Source organism: Ictalurus furcatus, chromosome 25 (assembly GCF_023375685.1).
Source record: "Ictalurus furcatus strain D&B chromosome 25, Billie_1.0, whole genome shotgun sequence".
Classification (NCBI taxonomy): Eukaryota; Metazoa; Chordata; class Actinopteri; order Siluriformes; family Ictaluridae; genus Ictalurus; species Ictalurus furcatus.
The window spans coordinates 17,811,312-17,832,577 of NC_071279.1; the positions used below are offsets into that span (position 1 = coordinate 17,811,312).

Here is a 21,266-nt window from a genome sequence, read left to right on the forward strand (position 1 = left end):
TACCGGAGCTTTAAACGATGTCCTAGATCACGCAAACAATCTACCACGCGCTCAGATGAAGATTTCCAAGCTTCACCTGACTCTCCTCACCACATTCTGTTAGCTCTGACTCTTCAATCCTGACCCGGTTCACAACGTGTCCCAAAACAATAAACACACTTGACTGTGTACTCAGTTTCAATCTCTTTAGAAAGCAGCTCGCGGTTAACGGATAAAGTGCTCACCTAGTTCATGAATCACAAAAAAATCCAACCAGTGGTGAGAAACGTGAGCCAATTCAGCTTCTGAGATGTACCTTACCTGTTAAAGTTATCGTCCCGAGCATTTGCAAAACTTCTCCTAAAAATAAAAAAAATCAAGTTGCTTTGTCGAGAAGAAGAAAAAAAAAATAGCCTTCTGGTTGTTAAGTCGTAGTTACAGAGTCTTCTCTCTCTCTCTTTCTCTCGTGAACTCTCATGGAGGCCGAGCGTCTCGTCGTCTCTGGTTCTGGGTTACAATGAGGAGAAGAGGAGGGCGACTCACACATTTCAACCCACGCTGACACCCAGGCCCGATGTGGGACCTCCCCTCTGTTCCTTCCCCCCAACCAACTTTCAGCTGTCCGATGCCCTTCTCTCTCTGAATGGGGCTTCCTTTTCCTCTCCCCTCTCCTCTCTTCCTCGAAATGCCTTCAACGTTCCCATTCTCGCACACTTAACCCCCCCCCCATCTCTCTTCATGATACGACAAGGTCACAGAAATGTCATGACATCAAATTCCATACATACCAGACTGGAGCGTAATGAGTAGATGTTCATGTTCTCTACAAGTAGACAGATTTTACTACATTCTCCTCCCTCACTCTGTCATACTCTCTCTCTCTCTTTACCTCTCGACATAGTTCTTTCACTCTTGAATAAAATTTCCCTCCGTTCTCTCACACGTGATTGTCTCTAACGTTATAGGAATGCTCGGTGGATCTCTGGCACTCGCTCTAGGAACTAGCTATGAATCGTGTAAAAATCGTAAGTATGCAGCAGTCAGATCTACTGCTGAGAGGGCGTGGCTTAAATAAAAAACTACAAACAGCTGCAACTGGTAATGTTATACAGTGATACTGTAAATTACACACAAAACACTCGAGTGTGTCACGAGAACGTACGAGGAACGTTAGGATTTTACGGAAAATAGCTACAGATTTGTGATCGGTGGAACGGCACCACCACAGACACGTAGGATGAGGCCACAGCTTTCCAGAAGATCCAAAAAAAGATGCGAATTTAATACGTATGTAAATTCGTGAACCTAATCGAAAAGCGCAGTTTTGTCGTTTTTCATCTGTACGACGTTAACAATCCGACTGTTTCTATGCTACACGGACAAATGGCGGATTCCTCCGACAGACTACGCGGTTACCACTTTTGACACGTCTTCATTCGGGACACTTTCGACGGGGGGGGGGGGGGGGGGCGTGGCTTAAACGACATGTTAATCCCGCATGTAAAACGGCAAATTTATAAAGTGACACATGAATTGCAAACAGAGCAGGTGAACAGCGATTCGTAAACGTCACAGGAACGTACGGGAAAACGTGAGTAATTTATAAAAAATGAGCACAGATTTGTGATTCGTGAAATTCCTCATAAAGACATAAAGTATGTGGATGAAGATGAAGACAAACGTCAGGTGAGAAGCATACCCACAAACTTTACGGTAAAACTGCGATAAAACTTACGATACAATTGTGATTTTGGAAATGTACTGGCATGATATATCTAGAGTATTAAAACACGGGGTTTAGTTGTCCCTCCAGAGGAACCGTTGAAGGTCTTACAGAGCGTTTTGAATGAGAATCAGAATGAGCTTCTCGAATGTTTTAGGAAGCTAAGAACTCTTGAAGAACCCATGAGGTGTTTTGTTTTTTCTAAGACGATACTTTCTTGGGAGAGAAATGAACTTTCATACCGAATTCTTACTTAGATTTCACTCGCACCCATTTTTTTGGAGTTTGGCTTAACAAAATTTTTTTTAATATGGTGTGTTTCAAACGTTTTGTTATGAAGGTACAGGATTCTCCGAGTCCAATTAGCATATGAAGCATCGTTCATGTTCCTAAACCAACACTTCCCCAGTTACAGCTCCAAAGTGTGCTAATGGCTCACTGGGGCGGTGATTTAGACCAGCTCGGGTATGTCCGACCTGGCCTGTGAAAGCACTGGGGAATGCTGATCAGATTCCTCACACACAGAGAGGGCTCTAATCAGAGATCTCACACCTCCACATTGTCCTGCTGGAATGTGTAAATTCCAGGTGAAACAGTGAAATCTTCTGTTAAAGGCGTGATAACAGCCGGCTTTCAGGCCTCAAAGACAGACTCCAGACACGGAGCATTCTCAGCTGATGTTTTAAATGGGGAGGCATGTGCAAACGTCTGGGCAAGAGAAACGTGATGTTTTAATTAAAAAAAATCTAAACAGATAACGATTAAAAAATTAGAAAAATGATGTTTTAATTAAAAAAAACAAAAGAGTTAATGATTAAAAAATTGGGGAAAAAGTGATGTTTTAATTTTAAAAAAATCAAAACAGTTAATGATTAAAAAATTTGAAAAAAGTGATGTTTTAATTAAAAAAACCCAAAAAGAGTTAATGATTAAAAAATTGGTGAAAAAGTGATGTTTTAATTTAAAAAATCAAAACAGTTAATGATTAAAAAATTGAAAAAAGTGATGTTTTAATTTAAAAAAAACAAAAGAGTTAATGATTAAAAAATTGGGGAAAAAGTGATGTTTTAATTTAAAAAAATCAAAACAGTTAATGATTAAAAAATTTGAAAAAAGTGATGTTTTAATTAAAAAAAAAAAAACAAAAGAGATAATGATTAAAAAATTGGGAAAAAAGTGATGTTTTAATAAAAAAACAGATAATGATTAAATTTTTTTTAAAGTGATGTTTTAATTTAAAAAACAAAACAGATAATGATTAAAAAATGGGAAAAAATAATGATTAAAAACGCAAAACTCTCTCATACAGAAACGTGACCTCGCTCTTTCAGATGTGAGCTGAAATTTTTCCCCCACAAAATATTATTTCTGCTTTTCTACTCCTTAAAATGTATCTGTGCTTTTTGGTGGTAATTAGGTGTTAATTTTTTGCTTTGGTGTTAGAAAGACGATAGGTAGGCAGGTAGGTAGACAGATAGATAGCTAAGATTAGATAGATACGTTGAATCAGACGCTTAAATAACACTGTTCCAGAAAAAATAGAACAATTTTTTAAAAACTGTGAACGTCTCGATTTCAAATTTATGTTCATTTTCTTTCAATTTCATGGATATATCGCTTTTAACAGCGAGCCATTGTCCAAAGCCTGTTTATTCTTATGCACCATTCGACTACAGCTCATAAGCTGGAATTCCTGACTAGGAAAAAGTAAAGAAAATACCATCTAAACTACTCAGAAACTCAACCCTGACTTCAGTACAGTGAGGTGAGCTGGCTAGATCACACGTCTTTCCCAGTTCGCAGCTTGAACGTAATTCCAAGGTCCGACTTTCCACGAATGTGTCCACGCTGTCCGAGTGCGCAGCTCTGAGAAGAACATCACGACCACTCGGAGTGTTCGCGAACAGCCAATGAAAGGCCACATTCAGTCCTCAGTGTGATGAATGAGAGGCGTTCAAACGTGCCGTCGGATCAGCTATGAGGGATATGACACACGGGAAAAGCCTTTTCATTCCCGGTGAGTCAGTCCGAGAGGAATTCAGCACATACAGTACATGCAGTCCCCTCATATCGAGTCACGCCACTCCACTGTAGAGTCAATTCCTCAAAGGAAAGCGACTCTTCCGGACTCTTCTTCCTCCGTGAATCATTCGAACATAATGTACCTGTCCACGTCCACCGTGAGCCAGCGCGCGTTAATCCAGCTACAAGAACAAGTTTAAGGGTAAGATGTTGGACTACTGATCGGAAGGTTCCGAGTTCAAATCCCAGCTCCATCAGACTGCCCCTGTTGGGTCCTTGAGTGAGTCCCTAAACCCTCTCCTGCTCGTGTGTATGAATGAGATCAACGTGAGTCGCTCTGGATAAGTAACTGTAAACGTACTGAAATAAAAGTAAACAATAAAACAGATTCTTGTATCAAATATTGAACAATTCTATAAAAATTAAATAAAAGCCAACGGCCTGCGTAAAAAAGTGTGTATTTACCTATTTATTTGTTTGTTTATTTATTTGTTTTTAGATTTGTTTGTACTTCTAGCTTTTTATTTATAGTATTTATAGTTTTTGAAAAACTTTCTCAATTCTTTCTTACGGAGATTAAAATAGTTTTTTTAAAAATTTTATTTATTATATTTATTATAAATTGGATTTTCTTTCGCAAAGAAAAAACAGAAAAACAGCTTCTTGATATTTTATAACATGATGATGATGATGATTATTATTATTATTACTTTTTCTATGGCACATTTTCTTTATGGGTGACCATTTCACACTTTAAAAAAAAAAAAAGCATCTCTTTTGTTTTGAGGTAATTTATTCAAATGTAATAACGTGAATAAAAATCGAGTTCGTTTATATTAAATATACATTATGGCCAGGTCATTTTGCTCTGAGAAAAACATGTTGAAATAACGTTTAAAAAAATGGTAAAAAATAAAAAAAAATTTTCAATGTAAAAAAAAAAAAAAATTGTTATATTGTTAGAAAATCAAAACAGATGCTTTGGATCGATAGGTTATATTATATTACATCTTTTAAAAAAATAAATAAATCCATGACTATTTTTCTTAATAAATTTGAAGTAAAAAGGAAGAAAAAGTAAAATCTTTACATTCTTGGCTGTATTTCCTCTAATAACTCTGAAAAGTCGTTTTTTTTAATCGGTCACGTTGCAGAGATCAGAGTGTTAAATGGACATTTTGATCTGGATTTTTTGTTATGTAAACGTTAACGCTCCTCCTTCGCTGCGTACTGAGCAGCTGTACTGCAGCTCCACGGATCCGACTCCGACGCTTCGTTATCTGCACAATCAGGGAAACGTGACCGAGTCCAAATATGCAGCTCTGAGGTGTGCCTGTGCACAGGGTGAGGTGGGCTGCACTCTGGGGTTTAGGGAAGGAGGGGGATGGCATGACATCATCATCCACACACACACACACACACACACACACATTCCTCGAGCTGGGGGATGAGGTTCAAATAATAGAAGGAAAAGGAAATGAGTGCTGTGTGTGAATCTAATCCGATTCACAGAGAGAGAGAGAGAGAGAGACAGACAGAAACAGAGACAGTCAGAGATAGAAAATAGATAGATAGATAGATAGACAGAGAGACAGACAGACAGACAGACAGGCATGATAGAACCAGTGAAAGACCGACAGAGAGAGATGACAGACAGAAACAGAGACAGTCAGAGATAGAGAGATAGATAGTTTGTTTGTCTCTCTCTCTGTCTGTCTCTCACTTTCTGTCTCTCTCCGTCGATTTCTGTCTGTCTTTCTCTTTTCTTCTTTTATTCCATCCAGCAAGTTATTTTGTTACTTCAGTCAGAGATAGAAAATAGACAGACAGACAGACAGACAGACAGAACCAGTGAAAGACCGACAGAGAGAGATGACAGACAGAAACAGAGACGGTCAGAGATCCAACATAGACAGACAGACAGACAGACCGACCCAGTGAAAGACCGACAGAGAGAGATGACAGACAGAAACAGAGACGGTCAGAGATCCAACACAGACAGACAGACAGACAGACCGACCCAGTGAAAGACCGACAGAGAGAGATGACAGACAGAAACAGAGACGGTCAGAGATCCAACACAGACAGACAGACAGACAGACAGACAGAACCAGTGAAAGACTGACAGAGAGAGATGACAGACAGAAACAGAGACAGTCAGAGATCCAACACAGACAGACAGACAGACAGACAGACAGAACCAGTGAAAGACTGACAGAGAGAGATGACGGACAGAAACAGAGACAGTCAGAGATAGAGAGAGAGAGGGAGAGAGAGGATATTGAAATGAGTAAGTCCGTCTGTCTCTCTCTGATGGTTTCTGTCTTTCTCTCTTTTTTATTTTCTTTTATTCCATCCAGCAAGTTATTCTGTTATTTCACTCTTCACTACTGTCATTTTTTAATGTCCTCCAAATAATCTCTCTCTCTCTCTCTCTCTCTCTCTCTCTCGCACACATCCCTTACATCTCGCTCTCTATGGATAACCGGAAGCCGAGGAATGCCACAGGAAAAGCACTCATTCTTTTGCGTCATGACTTCTTCTTCCTTCTCCAGTTTCCTGTGCCTGAGCTGAGCTCATTCCCCACCCACTTTGTTCCCAGCACCCCCTCCCCCCCCCCCAAAACACACACATACTTTCTCATTCCCATCTCATTATATGACTCACATTTCGGTATGACATAACCGCTTAATAAAGGTATTCGTAATAATAACTCCAGGTGTGTTCTAGAAATGTTCACCGTCCTCACAGTCATTGTCTTCTCACACACTGCTGCTCACTTCTCCGTCTTAGGGCTCAGACACGGTAAGGAGATGTTTATTTAAGCTGTGCGGAAGGAGTCTCCAGTGTCAGCGCTTTGTAACAGGCGGAGGTGAAGCTCTATCTTCAGAACAGAAGAGTTCCGGCTCTGCGGTTTCTCGGTAGCATGACTCGTTAACAACGCAACAAAGGTTTCGGCCGTACTCATCACAAAGAACCGATTCAACAGGTCCGTTTCCATGGCCCTATCCTGAAACCTATGGCTTTGATGTGTTTCCGAGTCTTAACGACGTGATAAGCATCTTTTAATGGTGCAACAGGGTGGAGACCGGGGCCAGGCAGAGGAGCAAGCGATTCAGGACGGATTCAGGTTTTCTCAGAGCAGTTTAGAGAATGTCCTCATTTTCATCTGCTAGTGCTCAAGCCTGCACTAGAAAGTATTACACACTCTCTGGTAATCTCCTCCAGGTTTAGACCCTCATCACTGTCCACGGACCACCCAGAATTCATCTGAAAGGATGAGCGCAAGGGTTTAGACGAGCCTTAACACACCGACCGACGCTGTGTAAATAAGCACGCAGAGAAATGCGTCACATCGTCCTCATCCTCATCATGCGGCGCACGATCGACATACCTTAGCCTAAAAATAAACAATTACGAAATGCTGTGCTATTTAACCGAGACAAAAAAAACGTCGAATCGTTTATACGGTATTAAACATTTACGGAAGGAGTCTCCAGTGTCGGCGATTCGTCAATCCCTGCAGGATCGCAGAAACGAACGCGAAATCGAACAACATCCGGAGACACGAGTCGAGACGTCTCGTCGTCGACGCGCGTTCAGCCGAAGCCCTCTTCGATTCACGCGTGTCTGACACGGGTACGGCTAGAAGGTCTCATTTACCGACTAACATCACTGTGTAGGAAACAATTCCGTGCGATTGCTTGTGATTTTTCGCGCAAAAAAAAAAAAAAAAAAAAAGCTGCAGCAAAATCAAGCATTTTTGGGCGCGACGATCACAAAAACCGCTCTGAGAACTGATCTGTAACAGTCAGTACAGTTTCTGACAGAGAAACGCCTTCAGGATAACAAGCTGCGCTTGAGGGGGCGACTGCTGTAATGTAAACATGAACAGGAACTTACTTGGCTTCTGGACGTTCCACAATATTAAATGTAATAATAAATGGATAAAACAAAAGAGACTGTCAGGTCATACTTTAAATAATAAGTGAAAGATGTAATCGCAGTATTAGAGAAATAGGACACTTTGCGATGTGCTGGTTTGGTCTCGGTTACAGTAACTCTGCTTCATCTCGCCGGAGCATCGCTGGTTATTTTCCTGTAGAAGCTATAACAGTGAACAACATGCCTAATCCTTTGAATAGAGCTGTGGGAACGCCTTCGCCGAGACCTTTCTTATCATCTTTGTGACGTCTGATTGGCATGAAGGGCTGCCCAAACGTGTTGCCTGCTTAGGTAATCTCATCCTCATCCTCATCCTCACTTCGCTTAAAAAAAAAATCGAATTCGCCAAAACCAAATCAATCCCAGGTTCTCATCACGTGCAGATGTCTCGCTCGGCGTACGTCCGATCTACCCCAAGATGTTTCTACAATCCCGGTATTCCACGTCCATCCGTCGTTGTTCCTAACGTACAGGCCGAGCGTCTCACGTGACACGGTTCTGCTGCGGGTTGCGGGGCGGTCCCTGCATTCCTACCCTGGTCAGAAAGTATCTCGCAGCAGATTGGAAGGTTTCCGATGGGAAACGGGAACGGGGAATCCGTAGAGCCGACATCTGAAGAAGGCTTTCGCTCCAAGACAGGAGGTCCGGGGCTAGTTCGGTGGTCAGGGAACGTCGAACGTTTCACGTTAAATGTTTGAACACGTGTGCAATCCTAAGCAGTTAGAATCAACTCTTTCTTTGTCTAGTGTGTACCGTACCAAATGAATAGTTTTCTTCACGTATCCCGACGTGGGAGGAAGTTGGGGTCAGAGCGCAGGGTCGGACGTGGTGATACGGTGCCTCTGGAGGGGTCGGGGGTTAAGCGCCTTACTCGAGAGCCCTACTTTGGAAGCTTTGCGAACTCTCGATGTCGTGATTACGCACCGGTGCGATAGAAATGAACGTGTTCTAATGAGTTGTCGTGTCAAAAACGATCCAATCAGCGAGACGTCCCAAAGTGATCTGGATCTATACACGGACTCGACGCACTATTTATACGGATTCGTCTTTAGTCTACGCCCAATCATCTCATTCTTTTGAAATCCCAATATACAAAGGAAAACCGTTGGAAGTGTGCGCTTTGCTCCCGTACAAAATAACAGACCCTGGTGACGGGGTTCTGCTTGGTCCTACGCACGTTTCGAGCACTTGCAGTGTTGACGAGATGTTCCACATCGCCTTGGGGATGCCATTTTCAATCTCGGCCAACTCTCAATCGGCCGATCCGTAGCTCAGGGCCTTAACCGCTGTTCATGTAGTTCAAGCCTACACGGGAAGGTCGAATTCATTACGTAATGACCGCATTCGTTTATTTTATTCATCAATCCCCTCAGATCCTACAGTGTATATTCACCATGAGCTTTTTACTGAAGGCTGTAGCATCTGCGGTGAAATTACTATTACTCAGTGCAAAACAAAGAACAAAATCTTTCCTGTTTTCTTCCGTTCTTCTTCCTTGGGTTCAACTTCCTGTTTACACTCGTATGCGCACGCCCAGCGCGCACGAATGGTCACGTGACGTGCGTATTCGGTCGTGTCGTTGCGGACACAACGGGATAAACAAGTGCTGACGGTAAACGTGCTGTGAACATCGGACATAGCAGAAACTCAGCGTCTCGTTATTCGGACTCCGGCCGTCTTCTGTAAATTTAATACCTGCCCTCCAGGTGCATCAATCTGCACGCAATCACCGTTTCTGAAATGACTTCCTAGTGTAGTAAATCACATTACTGCTGCAAAACGAACTGACGTGCACAGACTCCGCCCAGTGTTGTGTACCTTTAAGTCGACTTCAAGCTAAACACACGAAGCAGACGTGTTCATTTGCTCACGTGAAAGACGCAAACCTCCATTGTTGTTTATTTTCCTCCCCCCCCCCCGTCGTGCTTATACTCTAAGTGAATGGTAGTTAAGGACCGACGGTATATTTCACGACTCGATCCTTGTTAAGCGGATACGGAGGATTCTCGCGACACTTCAAATGACGCTGACGGCAAAACCGTCTCCAGCAAAGTGGACGTCTGCGGCTGGGGGATTTCCAGGCGGGGTTCCGGCGAGGTGAAGAGAGCTGACCGGCGCAACTGGGACGCGGCCGAAGCCGGACTGCTTTCCGAAAGGCTGATGAAATGCTTTTGGCACGAGGTGCACCGCACTCTCGCAGATCCTGATCATTCACACGTGTGTAAACACACATGGAAAAACAAAAAGCTGGGTAATTGGATGCATACGCAAAAATTATTTCTTGATAACCCCAAACAACAGGATAATTCTAATAACCTGTCATCTTTCTACACACACAGACACACACACACACACACACACACACACATGGTTTTCTGACTAGCCTCTGTATGAGATAATGGTTGATCTCATTCTCTGGATCATTTCAGATGTCCCCTCCTCAACAGCTGGGAGGAAGCTTATTCATTCTTTCTCCATGTGTGTGTGTGTGTGTGTGTGTGTGTTTGCATGTAATCCAACGTATGCAGTCATACATGTTTGTATGTTTTCCAATTAGCCACACGTCGACACCGTGTGAAGCTGCATTTGGACCGCACGGGTGGCCGTTAGTGCTGGTGAGCAGTTCCAGTGTGCAAACTCGTCTCATCACGATAGCTCTAGTTTTTTTGGCAGAAGAGGAGAAATTGCACAAGGCAGTACATTTTTTTGGCAAAGCCTCCACAAAACTAAAGCTGCAGAATATCAACCGCCCCTCCCAGCCATGGGGTTTGTGTCTCGGTGTGAGTGTGAGTGTGCGAGGGAGATATTTGGACGGAGACCGCGCTGACCCAGTGCTTCTACCCCATTCTTGTGGGAGGAGACGGCCAGACAAAGAAAAAGACACCCACGCCCTCGAATGCAGACACAAACACGTACATAAATGATGCAAAGACACAGCAGGGGAAAAGCTTAAGATTGATTCCTTTCTCGAATTTGCTTCGCATAACCGAGTTCCAAAATGGGGCTTGTTATTTCATTTTATTTATTTATTTATTTATTTATTTTTAACATAAGGGCAATTGTTCTGTCACATCTATGACAAAAAAAAAAAAAGGAGATATGTTGTGCCTTTCAGTCCAGGTTTTGTCCTCTGGATTTTGTCCCTGTTGTTGTTCTCGTCTCAAATTACTGACAGGGGAAAAAAAAGCACCACATACCAAACGAAGAAAAAACACACGCACGCACACACACACACGATCTGATTAAAGTGTGCACTTTTGTGGAGTGACTCCAAAATAAAATGGGATTTGGTGTGCAGAGACCGGATTTGAGCTGCCTGCCGGAATAAAACCACGGCATTTCCCACGTACTCTATTACTGTATGTCACGAATAAAACACACCGCGTCGTGCAATTACAGGAAGCTAATCGACAATCGGCCGGTGTGATGAGACAGACTTACTGCTAGCACCGTGACGGTGGTTATATTCCGTCGTTTAGCCGACGCGTTTATCCAAAGCGGCGTACAAATGAGGAAATACAGGCAGAGTGATGCATCAAGAGAACAATACGAGTCGCGCTACCAGTAAGAGAGATTTATAATCGAGTTCTAGAGAAGCAGAACGCGCAGAGTCGAGGTGGAAGAGCCAGGGTGGGTAAGTGATTTATTTATTTATTTATTTATTTATTTTAAATAATGTGAGGGTTGGCGTTTTAGGGGTTGGTTACGTGCTCACGATGGGGTCTTTAGCTGTTTTTTGAAGACAGTGAGAGATTCCGCGGTCCGGATTGAGGTCGGAAGTTCATCCACCGCTGAAGAACGGGTCAGTTTGAAGGTTCTGGAAAGGGACCTCATGCGTCGCTGAGTAGGTACTATACCAGGCGTGGGTCGTCGAGTGGGCGCAGATTGCGTGAGGGAACGTAAGCCTCGAGGAGGAGAGAGTTGAGGTAGGACGGCGCTGATCCAGACAAGGTCTTGTAGGTGAGCGCGAAGGCCTTGAATTTGATCCGGGCGGCTAGAGGGAGCCAGTGGAGGGAGATGAAGAGGGGTGGGACGTGGGTCCTTTTGGGTTATTTTCCAATAACAGCACGTCCTGAAGTGTTTAATGCTCTTATACCAAAGCGATTTGGCATTGATTATCATTTTTATGCTTCATATTAATGTACAAATAAGAAGTTAATTGCTGTGATCACGTACGTTATGTTACAGCAACCATGATGAAAAAAAACAAGCATTATAACTCTATTGCTATAGAAACGACAACGAACACATCGATATAAACCTGCGATTTGCAGCCGCGCTACTGTCAGAGCCGCTGTCGTATCATCGCTTTCTGACCAATCGGTAAACAGCGCTGGGATATAAAGCAGGTTAGCAGGTTAGAAGCGTTCAGCCTGTCCGGACGGAATAAAACCCGAGACTCTGTGGCTGAAACGTAAAGTCATGGGAAAAGCCTCACGACGGCCGTGGTTTATTTTCACACGCTGGTTCTGATTCGGGCGGTTGCGTGTGAAGCGTGGGGGTGTGTTTACATGTCCGTCCTGTGTGTGTGATGGTGCATACGTGCGTGTCTGTGTGTGTTCGAGTGTTTCAGGGCTGGTCCTGGGGCCTCCTGAGAGAAACATTTCTTCCTCGTCGTGTTTCCTTCCTTCGCTTTGTCTCCATCTGGACAGGGGAAGACTACGGGGCGCGTTTGATCCGATCCAGCGTTCTTAGGGCGCGTCTTCACACGGATTAGACGTTAACCTGACAGCACTGATTAAAAGATTCGGAGAGGAAACGAGCATCACGATTCAGCTTGTGCGCCGTATGACTAAAACAAGGACGAGGATGGTGTGTGAATATATGTGTGTGAGAATGAAGGGGTGAGTGGTGGTTGGTGGGGGGGGGGGGGGGTTAGTCAAATCCTGTCCTTCTGTAGTGTTATCAGAAGGCATTCCTGCTCCTGCTTCTTCAGAGTCTTTGGCGTTATCTGGCTCCGAGCCCTAAACCCCCTCTCACATACGTCTCAGACAGCTGCCACTTCTGCCCTGCCCCACACTTCATCTCTCCATCTACCCCAGAGTCCCTCAGCAGGGCGAGTCATTCCCCCAGCCCCGCCGCTCCGGAGCATACCAGACATTCTATACATCCAGCCTGTGCAGCGCTGACATCTCTGGATAACGGCTTTGACCTACAGTCTTACACTCGAAACATTCTGACCTTTGAGATCTCAGTCTCTCAGGGTTCTGTAAAAGCAAACAGATGTTGGTGCAGTTTTGAAAAATAGTGATGGAGACTGCAACTCGACACAAGCAGCATGGCCTTGCCCTTGGGCTTGTGTGTGTGTGTGTGTGTGTGTGTGTGTGTGAGAGAGCGAGAGAAAAAGATGACTTTTCAAGGGATAAATCAAGTACATTCAAGTACTGGTTACATTTACATTTCATTTTCCAGATGTGTTTATCCAAAGCGCAGGAATCAGATGTGTGGGAATCGAACCCATGATCTCGGGATTGGAAGCACGTGGAAAACAAACCAACTATGGTAGGTTTGGAAAGACAGAACCCATTATGTTCGGATCGGAAGGATATGGGAATCGAACGCGCGCTGTCGGCATCGGAAATTCGTCCGAATCGATTTCCGCGACGTTTTTTTTTGTCATGCTGGGAACTGAACACGTGACGGATGGAATGGAATAATGTGGGGATTTAAAGGAATGTGGGATGTGAACACACGGGGCTGGAAATGGAAGAGCGAGGGATTTGAAACTACGATGATGGGACTGGAAGAATGTAGGAATCGAAGCCATAACCAAAATGATGGGATTGGAAGTGTGTGGGAATCAAAGACATTATACAGGAATTAGAAGAATGTAGGAACCAAAACCAAGATGCTGGGATTGGAGTTGTGTGGGAACTAACTCATGACGTTGAGATGTGGGAATGGATTTTCATCGGCATCAGAACCGAACACATTGAGATTGAAAGCATGTGGAAAACCTGTAATACTGGGCCTGGAGGTGTGTGGGGATAAAAATCATGATACTGGGATTAGAACATGTGGAAACAGAACCCATGATGCTGGGATTAAACGAGTGGAGGGAATGAATTTATGATGTTGGGATTAAACGAGTGTAGGGAATGAATTTATGATGTTGGGATTAAACGAGTGTAGGGAATGAATTTATGATGTTGGGATTAAACGAGTGTAGGGGATGAATTTATAATGTTGGGATTAAACGAGTGGAGGGAATGAATTTATGATGCTGGGATTAAACGAGTGTAGGGAATGAATTTATGATGTTGGGATTAAACGAGTGTAGGGGATGAATTTATGATGTTGGGATTAAACGAGTGTAGGGGATGAATTTATGATGTTGGGATTAAACGAGTGTAGGGGATGAATTTATGATGATGGGATTAAACGAGTGTAGGGAATGAATTTATGATGTTGGGATAAACGAGTGTAGGGGATGAATTTCTGATGTTGGGATTAAACGAGTGTAGGGAATGAATTTATGATGTTGGGATTAAACGAGTGTAGGGGATGAATTTATGATGATGGGATTAAACGAGTGTAGGGGATGAATTTATGATGTTGGGATTAAACGATTGTAGGGGATGAATTTATGATGTTGGGATAAACGAGTGTAGGGGATGAATTTATGATGTTGGGATTAAACGAGTGTAGGGGATGAATTTATGATGATGAGATTAAACGAGTGTAGGGAATGAATTTATGATGTTGGGATAAACGAGTGTAGGGGATGAATTTCTGATGTTGGGATTAAACGAGTGTAGGGAATGAATTTATGATGTTGGGATTAAACGAGTGTAGGGGATGAATTTATGATGTTGGGATTAAACGAGTGGAGGGAATGAATTTATGATGCTGGGATTAAACGAGTGTAGGGAATGAATTTATGATGTTGGGATAAACGAGTGTAGGGGATGAATTTCTGATGTTGGGATTAAACGAGTGTAGGGAATGAATTTATGATGTTGGGATTAAACGAGTGTAGGGGATGAATTTATGATGATGGGATTAAACGAGTATAGGGAATGAATTTATGATGTTGGGATTAAACGAGTGTAGGGGATGAATTTATGATGTTGGGATTAAACGAGTGTAGGGAATGAATTTCTGATGTTGGGATTAAACGAGTGTAGGGGATGAATTTCTGATGTTGGGATTAAACGAGTGTAGGGGATGAATTTATGATGTTGGGATTAAACGAGTGTAGGGAATGAATTTCTGATGTTGGGATTAAACGAGTGTAGGGGATGAATTTATGATGTTGGGATTAAACGAGTGTAGGGAATGAATTTATGAGGTTGGGATTAAACGAGTGTAGGGAATGAATTTATGATGTTGGGATTAAACGAGTGGGGGAACTGGACTCATGATGAAAAAAAACCCATGATGGTGGGAGTGGAAACATGTGACAATCAAAAATCCATGGTGTTGGGATTATGACAGTGTGAGAATAAAACCCAGTGATGTTGGGATTAGAAGCATGCAGAAATGAAAACCCTGATGTTGGGATTAGAAGCATGTGGGAATCAAAGCCTTGGGATTAGAAGGGTGTGGGGATTGAAAACATGATGTTGGGATTAGAAGGGTGTGGGGATTGAAACCATGATGTTGGGATTGGAGGTTTGTGGAAGCCCATCATAGCAAGACTGGAAGCATATGGAATTTAAAGCGCACCTATTATGGTTTTGAAACGTGCCTAATTTGTTTTAAAGCTCTCATACAATCGATTTACACGCATCCGAGGTCAAAAAACACTTTAACGAGCTCATCATTTAAACTGCAGCATTACCTTTTTCCCCCCGGTGTCACAAACGACTCGTTAAATGATCCGTTCTAAAGGATTCGTTCGAAACTCCTCCTTTCAGAGAGCATACTCTGTTCTGATCGGTCAGACGTCCCAGTCTGTCGTGATTGGTCTAGCGCTGTCAGCGTGCAGCCGATGAAGACCAGAGGCGGGGCTTTTTGTTGCAAACCTACATAGGTTAGTACAGGAAGTAAAGTCTGGAATCACTAACGACTCGACTCAGCTGTTCGGAATCGATTCCTTCTTTTGGGAGTCGATAACTCCGTTTGTCGTGCGCTTTGATCGTTGAAACTTTGCAGACTTTTAACATTCACAAACAGCTCGATAACACGCTACATGAAAGGGAATATCTGAAAAACCGTAAGAGGTGCGCTTTAAGCCATGATGGTGAGATTGGAAGAATGTGAGTAGTGCATGAGGAGCGCATGAATCAAACCCACGATGCTGGGATTGGACTCGCATCGGACCTAAATCCATAATTTTGGGATCAGAAGCATGTACAGCTTATGAGTTTCCAGAAAGGTATACATTTTCAGCAGCGTGGGCGAATGATGTTAGGACCGGTACCGTGATACTCACTAAAGGAACTTACAGTGACGTACATCGTCGACATGATAAGATTGTAAATCTTAACGGACACGTCCTTTTCGTCCCCACAGTGCTGTCTGTTTGATGCAGCGTAAGGTTACTGCGGTACTCAATTCAGCCGGCGCACGGCTCATTACGGCATTAATAAATATAATAATACGGTTCCTCTGTAGGCACGCCGCCTACCTCTGCATTTAAAGCCATCTCAAGTTTCTCCACACACAGTGAGATAAGTTCATTTAAAAAGTGCACAGGGCTCTCTGAAGCTCCACCGGGTCATGGCTCGCTAAATATTTTTGGAAGGAAGTGGCTCGGTGGTCTGTCGAAGTTTAAAGGCAGTGAAAGAACAAATAAACTGCGCAACCCCCACCACCACACACACACACACACACACTCACACCGCAGAGAGCTCTGGAGATCCGTAAAAAGACCAACTGCTGGCTTTCAGACACGTCGAAGTGAGGAGAAAATGAGAAAAATGGAAACGGGAATATGGACACATTCAGTACGTTTACATGGACAACAATAATCCGATATTTATCCGATTAAGACGATACTCCGATTAAGAAACTAGCATGTAAACAGCGATTATTGATGACCTTAATCCGATTAAAGTCATACTCGGAGTAAACACAACTCGAATTAAGACGTGTGGCGTACTCCTGTTTTAGTCGCGTTATGGACGTGTGTTACAGACACGTACACACCTTAATCACACTGTTAACGTCGTGCGAGAGTTTTCACCGTAATTGCGCGACAGGACACGTACACACACGGCAGCGCTCGACCGTTTTACGGCGAACAAGAGAGCACGGCTGCGTCCCAAACCGCGTACTTGCCTACTTTATACAGTAGTAGGTGAGATACATGTATCTCTATATACTATAGAAATAGTCACTGGAATTATTTTATTCATTTTGACGCTAGCAAAATTCAACATGCCGACCTCCTGCACACACTTTCCGATTAAAGAGACACTGATTTAGTATCTTATGGTGTCATGAGTAACTGTCAGTGCACGATATTTTAAAAAAATAAAAATAGGATGTGCTGGATCAAGTGCTATTTTATAAGAATAACTACCACCTTCTCATTCATATATCGTTATATGGGTCTTTAATTTGTGTTAAAGGTGTTGTAGGTGTCAGCGAAGTGGGGCAGTGGTAGTTCAGGGGTTAAAGGTTACTACTGATCAGAAGGTCGTGAGTTCAAATCCCACACTGCTGCCACTGTTGGGCCACTCGAGCAAGGCCCTTTTAACCCTCCACTGCTCAGGTGTATAAATAAAAATTGCGAAAATCAAGATAAATGTAAATCGCCCTGGATAAGGGCGTCTGCCAAAATGCCGTAAAATGTAAATGTAGTGAAAAGCCCCGTCTCGGGACGCCTTTCCTCAAGAACAATCAGGTGATTTGAATAACCTGAACGTGGAGAGCAGAAAATCGACGTAAACAGCCGCGTAACCCGACTCCGAATACACGTGACGTCCCCTGTTGTGGAAATACCGACACACCTTTTGGACTTTCGTCTCCGAATGTGTGGGTGTGTAACCGCTGCTGCACGACTTACTGTGTAAAAATCTACACTAATAATAATAATAATAATAGTAATAATAATATATTCACACTACAAAGCTAAACACACACGTCACTCTTGCTGCAGTCTGCGTCACTTTTGTTACTCGGTGTACTTGTTTTGGTTCCTGTAATCTGCAGGGAATGTGAAACAGGAACTTGTGCAGGAACTGTGTAGTTCTCTATCTCTTTATCTCTTTCTCTCTCTCTCACACACACACACACACACACACACACACACGTATCCTGCACATAGTCTACTCTCTGTAAGTGTCCTGTATGAGTTTATGTGCTGAGACAGAGGGATATAAGGGGGTTGTAGATAAGGAGATAAAGATCATCCCTCGTACCCCAAACATGACAAATGGGTGGTCTGTTTGAGACAATCGGAGACGTTGCACACAACCAAATGAACACACACACACACACACACACACACACACACACACATAGACGTACCCTCAGCCAGAGTATCATCCTCATCTTTTCCGTTAAAGTCTGTCTGCTCGTCCGTCTTCCCGTTCAGGCTGGAGATTGAGATTTGTCCATTCTTTTGCAGCTGCTACAGAGGGAACAAGACATTGCTTACAAACTAATACACACACACACACACACACAAACAAATCTGTTAAACGCTACGACATCGGCCTTCCGTAGTGCGCTAGCCATTTTTAGTTCAAGTAGCGCGTTCAAAGACAGGCAAAGATCAACAAGGTCTAGACAACAAGGCACAGACTTATCGATATAACTGCACAATATTAGTGCACAGGGTCTAATCAGAGGAACTGATCGACACAGAACAGGCGAACACAGTCGGGTAACACGTCAACGACAGGACGGGGGCGGAGACTGGGAGAAAGTGCTCGGAACCGTGCCGCACGCCGAGAGGGGGAATTCGTGACACGCGAGATGTAAGTACGGACGATCAATACGTTTTGTACTCGGCTCTAGGGAGAAGAAGAAGGAGAAGAAGAAGGCGGAGCCACCAGAAGACGTCGAGGTTTCTGATTCACTGCATACATACGCAAATCAGTGCCATGTATGCAGTGTCGTAAAATGACCGGTTGTACCTGTCGAGGACGTTGTTTGGCATGTCAGTGACGTGAGGTAATGGCCAGTCGTCGGTCACGTCTCTCTTTGGTATGTTTTGAAACATTATTACACTACGGAAGGAGAAAAAAACAGGTACTAGACAGTCAAGTCAAGTGAGTAGTCCAGGAATAGAGCGTGTAGTGCCTGATTAGAGACCTAGACTAGTCCAGAATGAACACTTAATGAGTAGCTGTGTATCCAGTGCAGGGGAAAAAAAAACGTGGTGAGTCGATTTTTACCTGCTTTAGCTACGTATGTTGTTGGAATCAGCGTCAAAGTCCTTAAAAACAAACTTTCCAAACTTTGTCAAGTTTCTACTTTTCTGAGTTTCTGCCAGATATTGCACTTTACTCACATCCTGGCACGGTGGCCTGCACTGACGTTACCACACACACACACACACACACACACACACACACAGGCTAATCAGACTAATGGATCAGGCTGGGCTCCGGGCGAATCATGCCTCTTAAGAGGATCCCATTATCAAGGAGCCGCCGTGCACTCTAACAAGTGCTTTCCTGCTTTCTGTCGTCAGTCTGCCCTTTAAACCAGGACGCTTTCCCTCACTGTCTGTTCCTTCTCACTCACTCGGCGTGTATGAGACGACAGGAAAGATGGGGACATGTGCCGGGGGGGTTTAATTAAAGAGCACAGCGACAACACGTAGCGTAAATCTCGTAACGCCTCGTGGCTCGCGAGAAGTGGAAAACACTGCCTAGGTTTCAGTGATGTTTCAGTAGTGATCTGTTATAAATTAGTCGTAATCACAAGAAGGAAGACCGAGATCATATTCGACACGTTAAGCAGCGGAAATCTGATCCTCTACAATTTAACGGAATTCAGAGGGCACTTCTGGGGGGGGGGACAAAACAACGTGAGAAAATGCAGTGACAGAGTTAATAAGTTTATAGGACAAGTAACACCTCACACACACACACACACACACACACACACACACACACGCACACACTGCAGCTCTGACAGCCGGCCAGCAGGTGTCCCTTTGACCCCACCTGGCTCCTGACCCCAGGGCCCTCATCCCATGACATTCACTGCCCACATTCCAAACATCCTGTGTGGAATTCCAGAGCCTGATGGGGGTGGACACCCATCCCCCACCCCCACCCCTGCCGTCATCCAGACCTCCGCCCTAAACACCACGACCTGAGAACCCCGTCCCGTGTGTTCAGTCCAAGGACGACACGGTCAGTGGACTTCACTTTTAAAAGTCTCACTAGTACATGCTGTAAAGTTAAATGATGATATAAAATGGCTGTAGACGTTTTATTTTGATTCCGTTTTTTTAGACTTAAAAGACTCAAAGACAGACGAGCAGCTGCTTTCCTTTCATTTACATTCGAGGCATTTGGCAGACGTCCTTTATCCACTTAAAGAAGGTCGTGAGTTCAAATCCCAACATCGCCAAGCTGCCACTGCTGGGCCCTTGAGCAAGGCCCTTTAACCCCGAACTGCTCAGATGTATAAAGATAATGAGATAATAATCTGGAGAAGGCCGTTTGCCAAATCCGTATATGGTAAATGCGAGCGTGTGTTCTTTGCCACTGCGGCCATCTAACTGCGGCAAGGACGAGAGCGTCAATTAGCTTAGCTTTGCTAATCGTCTTAGCGTGTTTCAATCAAAATAATAGCTAGCAAGCACGGGAGGCTCACGTGCGTTCTACTGTCTTCACTCCCTTCGAAGGTCGCTGCGCCAAGTCGCTCCAAATTTGCATGAACTTTTCTCAACTTTGTTGCGTCGCTGGACCACGCCCACATCTAGTCGCCAACGCTCTCCGTCACTTACGTTGCCGGAAGTCGGCAATTCTCCTCGAAAGTGAGCGGTTTCCGGTCGCTGCGAGTCGGATGTGTGAATCTACAGTAGCGTAAATATGCCAGTTGTGGTTTTTGCGGAAAACTACCGGAATGGTTCGAAATCGCAATGGTATGAAACTTGAAATTGTCTTTCGCGGCGACGTTTGTCGGTAAACGAAACCTTTTAGCTTTTTTTTTACTCATGTTCGATGCACATGAATCGAAGCGCTCTGGTCGAACGCGCGTCATGACGATGTCACGCGACACGTCTCGGCCCGAATCTGCGGAAAACCTGCGGTCATTTTGGAAAATCGCGAGCTCCTTTCGCGTTCATTCCTGCGATCGCGAAATCCCGGAGGTTCTGAAACACTTGTACATACAGTATAACCCGTTTAACCGTTAAACAGGTGCTACTTTGTTTCGTGCTGGAGGCAGCCATGTTGACGTGACGTCACTTGCTGAACCCGAGGTTGAGGAGACCGTCCTGAAGTTCTGCATCGGAATTACTTAATCGAAAGGGGTCCGATGCTCAAGCTTTAGTCAAACACAGCATCAGACACAGCCAGTGTGCTTGTCCTGAAGGCGCGGTACTGAGAACACGAGGCTTCCCAAAAAGTTCAACGGTTAACTGTTTTTACATCCTGACCAATCATGTAACAAGTTGGGAGGCAAGTGAGAAGAACAAACATGGAGGACAGAGTGCTAGCGGGGGGGGGGGGGGGGGTATACG

The 21,266-nt window shown here is 44.0% G+C and overlaps 1 protein-coding gene across 2 annotated transcripts in view; it reads right to left on the reverse strand.

The window, feature by feature from the left end:
• akap12b (A kinase (PRKA) anchor protein 12b) overlaps positions 1-21,266 on the reverse strand; it is a 60,187-nt gene that overhangs the window by 12,833 nt on the left and 26,088 nt on the right. Inside the window, exon 2 of one of the 2 annotated variants that reach the window (XM_053614926.1) lies at positions 18,089-18,191. In XM_053614926.1, coding sequence (XP_053470901.1) covers positions 18,089-18,191 — 103 coding nt within the window. Of the gene's footprint in view, positions 1-300; positions 706-18,088; positions 18,192-21,266 lie in introns of those variants that run through there. The other variant, XM_053614927.1, reaches the window with a different exon arrangement.